General features: G+C 36.9%; 1 protein-coding gene across 3 annotated transcripts in view; it reads right to left on the bottom strand.

The window, feature by feature from the left end:
- Window positions 1-7,561, bottom strand: part of LOC107660129 (fidgetin-like) — a 15,507-nt gene extending 7,946 nt beyond the window's left edge. Inside the window, exons 1-3 of one of the 3 annotated variants that reach the window (XR_001630970.1) lie at window positions 7,395-7,561; window positions 6,414-6,584; window positions 2,438-2,644 (exon numbers count right to left, since the gene is read on the bottom strand). Coding sequence is in view for 1 of the 3 variants with exons in the window: in XM_016449366.1 (XP_016304852.1) it covers window positions 6,414-6,444 (31 nt within the window). In the remaining 2 variants the exon portion in view is untranslated. Of the gene's footprint in view, window positions 1-2,437; window positions 2,645-6,179; window positions 6,258-6,413; window positions 6,585-7,394 lie in introns of those variants that run through there. The other 2 variants (XR_001630971.1, XM_016449366.1) reach the window with 2 other exon arrangements.
- Between the last annotated feature and the right edge of the window lie 1,308 nt (window positions 7,562-8,869).

Below are 8,869 nucleotides of genomic sequence, written 5' to 3'. Positions count from 1 at the left end.
CGGAATTTGTTCATCTACCATCATGGTACAGGCCCCTGGAGCCTCCCCTGCAGTATATTTCCTTTATTAGACACTCCCAGTTTAAGTCATTGAGTACTCCACTAATCAACTGATGAGTTAATTCAGCTGGGTTATCTCAAAATGAGGGAGACTCTAAAAATAAATCCTCTATAAAAAGAAGAAGAAAAAATGTTCAGTATGTTGGTGATTCAAAAAATGGCTATGGTAGGGTGACCATACGTGCCATTTTTCCCGGGCGTGTCCTGGCCAGGATTTCTATATTGGCTAAAATATCTAGGTTTTGGCTTTGTTTGTGTGTGCAGACCGATCAGTGTATGACATGAAAGTACCATACAGACGGTTATGCTTTCGAAACGCTCTCGAGATACTTTGATGTCAAACACTGATCGGTCTGAGCCGCACTGCTTTTAAGTCGAACACACCTAATATGTACGCGTAATTGCATCGCTTTGACCGTAGATCCCACCTTCTCACACGCCATGATTGGTCCATTATGTACAATGCTTGCATGTTATTGGTCAAACTACTTTTCGATCATTACCTTCAGCAAGCATGAAAACAAAGCCAAAACAAATCCTGGCCAGGACGCGTCCTGGGAAAATGGCACGTATGGTCACCCTAACGTAGCTGAACTAGATACTGCTGAGAGCGGCGTTTAGAGGATATGCACATATGTGCTGCATGCTTTTCTCTCAATAACGAAATAAACACACAACAAAAATGAAAGTGGTGAGAAAACAGCAGTTAAGAAAGCATCTGATCATAGTCATGTGGATATGTTTGCACCAGCTCTGCAATCGGTGTTCCAGTCAAGTCACGTCACGTTTATTTACGTAGCACTTTATACAATAGATTGATTTAAAGCAAACAGCTTTACAGTATTTAACATGAAAAAACAATGTCAGTGTCGCTTTCAGTTAGAATTACAACTTGATTTTCTGTTATTAATCAACTCCGCAGTGTGGCGCTAGCTAATGATAAAATCTTTTTATTAGTGAATGCAATATAAATACTTTTTAAAAAATCATATTACATTAAAGTGATAGTTTGGTTTGCACAGATTAAAGCTTAATCTAGCTCAGGGCTTTTTTGATTATTATAACACTATTAGGTATTTTTAGAGAGCTAATGTTTTGAATAAAATAATTTATCCAAAAATAAAATTGTAACGTTGTAACAAAAATAAAATTGTAACGTTCTGTAACGTGTAGTGCTATTTAAAGTGCATGATGGAGTATTATCCAAAAATAGTCTTTTAATTATAAAACCACAATACACACAGGAGAATCGCAGGAGAGAACGTAGCACACACAATGGTAACGCAAATAACTGGCAATGACTGAACAGAACAGGTACTATAATTAAGGAGACTAATGAATGAGTGACAGCTGCAAATCATAAGTAACCATAGAAACAAATCAGGACCGATCAGAAACTAAGGCAACGGAACTAAACAAGGCAGGAGAACAGGAAAAGAGAAACACGACCAAAAGTCCATAACTTTGACACTTCTCACTTTATTTTGTTCTATATCCATATGACTTACAAATGGAGATGTCAGGCAGAATGATGTGTAAGTCAGTCAGTTACTTTTTCATACAGTTCATTAAATGGTGAATGAGAAAGTCTCTGTGTCTGTCATCTCATTTTGTGTGCCAAATATATTTATTTGTATTGTAAAAAGTAATTGTAATTGTACAATAGTAATACATTATTTGACATTTTCAAAAGCTGAAGTGATTACCTTGTTTTAGTTAGAACATGTGTAAATCAATATTTTAACTAATTGTAAAAGCCGAATAATAGATCAAAGCCTACTGATTCATCTGTGAAATATTTGATGATTAGTTGATTAATCGTTGTAATAATCGTACCAAAATAATCGTTTGTTGCAGCCCTACTGATTTGACACATTATAATATTAATACAGTGTATACAAACGTGAATGAGATTTGGGAGTCATGACAAAGGAGAAGATTGTCAGTCAATAACAACTTAAATTTGTAATTTTAACACACAAAGCTATCATATGGCTTCATAAGACTTAATAAGACCATATGACTATGTCCATAAGAATATAGTCATATGTACTAATTATCATACTTTTATAGTGCTTATTTTTGGAGTTTAAAAGCCTCTGGTCACCACTGAACAAGAGCAGCCTGAACACTCTGCTTAGCTTCTTCTTATGTATTCCAAAGAAGAAAGAAAGTCATGCGTTTGAAACAATGACAAAATTAAGTTGACAAAATTAGAATTTTTGGGTGAATAATCATTATACAGTATAACATTCCTCTATTTATGTTGTTTACTCCTCTAGACATCAGATAAATACTGCATGACACGAGCCACAGTACTGCATAGATCATGTTATCCATCTAAAAATAAAACAAAATACACTTGATACAAAACCACAGTCTCTTTTATTTTACACAAAGGGCATGCTTTTCAGTGTGTGTGTGTGTGTGTTAGCTGGTGTGAACAGTTCTCCTGTTGTGCCTGTTTGACCATTGTAAGAGTGGCAGGGTGGAAGCCCTCTAATTCTTCTTTAATGTGAATGAGCCATTCACTCTCAACGTCCTCTCTTCAAAACGCCTGACTATCAGCCCTGGCCTGCTGAGTGCTGCAATAGAGAGAAAAAGGCAGAAAGAAAGAGAGGGAGGTGCAGAGAAGTATGACAGAACGTAGCCTCAGCAGCAGAAGGTCTATGAAAGTTTAAGCTCAAGAGATTAAAACTAAACCTTTGTTTTGTAAAGTCACTGTAAAATGACGCTGAAAGGGTAAGAGGCCATTAAATTAAAACAATAAGGTGAAACCAACCACAACATACAGCTCCAGTTTGATAAACTCCTTTGTGCAAGTGTGTGCATTTTTCAATGATCAAGTCAAAATTCTTAAGACTCCAATGTACTTTAAGCAAAATCAAAGAACGAATGGGTGTGACGATATTTCAAAATATGTCAACTTCAGACACAAGTAAAAACATGAATACACTGGAGTGCCGAATTTCAGAGCTGATACAAACATACTATATTAACATCTCTGTTTGCTTGCGTAGACTTTTTTTTAAACATTTCCAATGGATAAAATCAAGACTCATCCTACATTTTTCCTGTTAATTATCCTGTTTCACTTGGAAAAACAAAATTATGGGTTGCAAAAATGAATTGCAAATTCTAATTCACATGGACATTTTTCCTGAAAGTATAAACACTGTAGGTCTGTAGCACTTTCAAAACATTACTTTATTTGTGTGAGCATCCCCAAAAACATTGGCTCAACTAATGGAGTGACTTTGGGACAGGACTATGTGTTTGACTGACCAACGGCAGATGTGAGAGTGTTCTGGAAACTTGTTGCAAAACAGTAATTATTTTGCAATTCTGTTTGGTGACAGTAGTGGCAGAAATCTGACACTTTAACTTTGATTCAAATGAATCAGACTGAATCAAACATTTCAGAGAGACATTAACAGCAAAAAAAAAAAAAAAGTCAAATTCAATTTAAGACGGACAAGGCAACTCTTTTCTTTAATTTCCTCCCCCTTCCCTTCCCTCCTTTTCTTTTCTGCAGATAGATTATTTAAAACCTCCATAAAAGACATAGCAAGGGCTTAAATCACTTTCATATCTCTCTAAATGAGAGACGAACGCCTCGCATGTCAATGACCAATTCAATTCCACATGCTATTTTCCTCTGCTAATTAACACAGTACCGTGTTCATTTAGAGACACAATGCAGAGCACTGGGCCGGTGGCAGACTGGGCGGCCGCATGCCGTCTGCTGCTGACATCGGCCTTTAATAGGGCTTTAGCATATTAAACAGCTCAATCATCTCCCATACGCGCACACACACACGCACTCAGACTGGATAGATGCACTAGTTTTCTGTGTAATAGGGACAGATATGAGAGAAAAGAGAAAGTATGTGATAAAGTCTTCATTAGTCACTCAAAGACACTTTCCTCTTGTCACTAAATATCTTTAGATGTGTGAAGGGAGGGATAAAGCTGGAGGGGTGGAGAGGTGAATTAAGAAAAAAAGCGGTGTAAGATGTAAAGGATAGAGAGAGTATTTAATCACGAACGCTGTCAACACTAAACTTTTACCAAAATCTGACTGGCAAAAAGAAGGAGGGGCCGAAAGACAAGAGAGGAAGATAAAAATGGAGGTTATTAATGAGATACTGTGTGTTAATTTCATATAGCTATATGACTATATTATTTGTTGCTGGCTTTATTCCTACTATGTAGCTATCATATGAGCAATCACACTTAAGGGTCCCAATTTGTGCAAAAATGACCACATTCAATCATGCCCACTGAATATGACAGTATGATTGACAGCACAAGTCTTAATGTATACTGGAGAATTCACTAAAGATAGAAATCAAATTAGTTTTCTTTTGTCACAATATCACAATTAAGCAAAGATGAATGGAATTATAAAAGATTTCACTAAGAAATATTCAAGATGTTTCTTCATTTTTTTTCTAATTGAAAACAGAACATTTTCTGTAGAATATTAGTTTATAGATTATTAAATGTACTCAATATCACTTTCCATCCTGTAAGTCTTTTGCAATATCCGTTTAGCTAACAAAAGCCAGTTCCTAAATTACAATATCCTACAGGAAGTTTAGGGAAAACAACAGCACAAAAAAGGCAGTAAGTATCAGCAATGGACTTCAAATTGACAGTCTCATGTAAACTAACGCTCAATTCCTCACTGAACACAAGCATATTCATTTTTTAAAATGTAGCATTCAAGGTATGACCCTACTCTACTGCCATTAAATGGATAAATCTCAGAAAAGCCTCTGCTTAATAATAATTAAGGCATCTGACACACACACACACACACACACACACACACACATATATATATATATATATATATATACACACACACACATATATATACACACACACACACACACACACACACACACACACACACACTTCTGAAACTATAGTGAGCACATTTCATAAAGATGGATATTTATAAACTACCACAGCCATAACTGTGTCTTGAACCATTTTAAAAGAATTAAAGGGATTTAAGGGAATAAAAGAACTAGAATTTATTGTAAAGTAGTGCATTTGAACTATATGATGAATTCTGACTAAAAACGAGTAGTCTGCATTACTGGATATCACTATAGGTTGTTTTGATTTGATTGGTCATCTAAAAAAAAAATTGCCATTGACGAATGCCGTTAGCCATTGATGAGTGCACACAATTTGGACAATTTAGCCACGTAAATGTCAGGGTTTTTGTAGTCTGTAACACTAAACCTCACACAAAACCGTTGACGTAATTAGATTTAAGTAATACATGATTTGGTCGACTTATGAGCATTTTTCAACATGTTTCACTATATTTGTAGCCAGGACATAAAAAAAACAGCTAAACCTGTAGGCTTCACACAAGCAGGACAATAAAATAGACAATATCACTCAATGATTGATAGGCTACCCAGTCGGTCATGTGAAAGTAGGCCTATAGTAAGAAACATACGCACATGATAGTTTAGCTGTCCATTTCTAATTCACAAATGCCCATCAGACTTGTGATTTATTGTGTGTAGTGTGTGACTGGCTCAGTGACACCACATTCAGACAGATAAACAACCCCTCATACAGACAAGTCCACAGCAATCTGCTCTACCTGACTGAGAGGCAGGCACACAGACAGACTGAAAGAGAAACAAGGGGAACACCGGAATATTGGAAAATGAAGTGTTGTCATTTCGCAATACATCTGAGTCCAAATTACGCACATCTAACTACCCGCGCCACTGTGCGCTCACGGCTGATTTCCCACCAGAATCCCATCACAGCGCGAGCATTTATTACGCGCTTGTGCAGCAGTCGGCCGGACTGGAGATACAGCGCTGCATGATTGCGGTCTGTAACCTCCAATCTCAACTCTCCTTCCCCTGACGCGGAGCCAGGAAAATGCTATCATAGCACTGAAAATCAATCTGCGTCCTGGACGACCAATATGAATGAAATATCCGAATGAGAAACAGTTTGGAAAAAATCGTTTAAGTAGGAAAATATAGGCTTTAAAAAGTGAGGGGAAGAGGGAAGATACGGGATCTTCTAACACTGAGCAAGTAGTTTTATTTAAGAGAGCTGTTGTTCTCGTAGGGTCTCCGGTTCCAGTCCGGCCTGGGTCTGTTGTCACGATCTTATTACCCTCTTTCCTTGGCCGGTTCTTTCTTGTCATTTCTGCTAACCAGTAATTAAAATACTAAAGCATGCATGTGATTGGGATTGACTAACAAAGCATGTAATAAAACATTTAACCGATCCATACACAAAATATAACACCCTCCTATTAAAAATATTGCATGCATTTCAAAACTAAACAGACATATGACCTACCATATACACCGCTGATCATATTGCTTGACATCAGCAAGGTGATTGAGAGAGACAGAAAGGAGTGAAAGGTTCACTTCAGTGATTTGCACAAGGCGAAGTGAAAGACTTTCCAGTAAGTTGAAGGACACACACCACATGTAACTAGTGTTTTAAGCGGACAGGAACCCCAAACTGTGGAGAAAGAGAGAAGGAGAGATTAATATGATGCAGCAGCAAAATATGTTTACCAGTAGGCTATATAAAATGCTCATTAACGGTCATTGTTCAGGCTGTTTATTTGTGTTTAACGTTCCAATTTCCCCCTAAAACTGTTGTTAAATAGGATATAACGCTTTTAAAAACATTTTATATCAATATTTTACGCTAATATTATTTTCCTAATAATAATATGCGCTCAAAAAGTCAGGTAAATCCAGAATATTTATTTCTATTTCTTTTTTAAAAACTAGATTCCAAACGTATTAATTAGGATTTCACATTGAAGGCGTTTTTTTCTATTTATTTAATTATTGCAGATAAGTAGCCTATATCTGACTTAAATATAATTTAAACAATATTATGTATTTATCCGTTATATAAAATGACGGGATTGTTTTGGCAATGCTATATTTGAATAGTCTTGTAATGGAAACATCATTTATATAATAGCTAAAGTGAGATTTATAAATTAAGCCAGAGATCATATTGAATTTTGCTGAGGCGAGAATGCCTTGCTGTCACTATCGTCTGGACACACAACACACACACGGAACAATGCTGCCTTATTACAGAACTCTACTCCAATAATAAAACTTATTTCCTAGTGCTCAAACTACCATAATATCATGCTATTTAGAGTCACGCCGAACAAAATCTGCGCGCTATATTTTGCTCAGGCCTGTGTCCGAGTGTCCGAGCGCGCTGTCCGTGCGGTGGCATGGCCCCTCTCTCTCTCCGGTACAAACGGACAGCTGGTGGACACAAACAACGTGAAAGATTTACCTGTTCGGCGCCGGAGAATGGTGACAGCGTCCAGCCGTGCTGCTGAGAGCGGGGGATGAGGGTTACTCCGAGTCGGTGATGTTCTGGAATGCTTCCAAGTCAGGGCTGGAGAGACTGACCACCATAGAAATACTGACCACATCTACTGCCATGTTGGAATTCCAGAACCTCACGCCAGCTGCCGAAAAGAAAGCGGAGAAGCTTCATCTACTGCGCATGCGCTCTACCGGACTCCAACTGCGAGTCCAGTTTCTCTCTCTCTCTCTCTCTCTCTCACACACACACACACACACACGTAATATATCATGTTAAACACTATCAAAGCTAGCGGGTTTAAACATCCTTTGGGAATTCACATAAATATACAAACGTAATTCCTATCATTCATTTGTAGCAAAGGACAACATTCGCTGATGTTGTACACAGAGTGTGACAAAGCACGGGAAGTCATTGAAAACAGCTGTGAGAAAATATTTTATGTTGTTGTCAGACTATGAAGGGTCATGAAAAGGTCGTGTAAATGTGAGTATACCACTATATATAGTAATTAACTGCTATACGATGTTACTCATTTGATGCTATGTAATTTGATAAACAATGAAATAAACTGCAAAGTGCTTTTTCTGTAGGCCTACCTGTCAACGTATATGAAGGCTGAGATTTACAAATCTGTAATGCATAATATACAAAATAGTAGCCTAATAATTATTTTTCTCACCTTAATTTTTTATACCTTTCGTTTCTTTTTTCTTTCTGCTGTTAACATGCCCTGAGAAATGAAGCGATGTTCATTATAATCAGAGTGCACATTTTTGTACTAAACTGTAAATGTGTGCACATATGCATTTGAATGAGTATATCAGGGTGTGTAATGTGCCAGTCACTGTATATTAAATGAACTTAAAGCATATATAATGTGCATGATAATTCATATTAAGACATCCCAGACAAATTCACCATGCATTCAGTGTGCGGAAAAAAAGTCAAGCCCCCATTCACCAACCTCAAAATCATCTCATTCTAATCCACATTTCTTATGTTTGCTAATTACAGAGCCACTCATGTCCCTGTCTCTGATTATCATTTCGCATAAAAGGCACGAGTTTAGCATAAATTACGAATATTTCTACATATTAGCCAGTGAAGCCCTGACATGTTAATGACCCTGGTGTCAAATGGCAGAGAAAATGAAAGAGAGATAATCTGACAGAATGAAAAATAGAAAGAATAAACACTGAAAGAGGCGGAGCAAAGAAAGAGCACCTTGACATTTAGAATTGTTTTAATTACTTTTCATTAAAACAAAAAAGAAAAAAGAGCCAGTTTTCATTTCAAATACACAGACGCAGTCCTATAGGCAAAGCAGTTTAAGCAAAGTGCAAAGAATTTGAGATAGAAAAGAACGTAGACAAGCAGCAATATTTTGCATCTCGTTTAAGAAAACAGCACTAAAAGTGGGGAAGTTAAGGTTGAAA

The sequence above is a fragment of the Sinocyclocheilus anshuiensis genome, unplaced genomic scaffold, assembly GCF_001515605.1.
Source record: "Sinocyclocheilus anshuiensis isolate Anshui unplaced genomic scaffold, SAMN03320099.WGS_v1.1 scaffold55, whole genome shotgun sequence".
In the NCBI taxonomy this organism is placed as follows: domain Eukaryota; kingdom Metazoa; phylum Chordata; class Actinopteri; order Cypriniformes; family Cyprinidae; genus Sinocyclocheilus; species Sinocyclocheilus anshuiensis.
The sequence above is the reverse complement of the archived record's forward strand: the minus strand, read 5'-3'. Positions and strand labels throughout refer to the sequence as shown.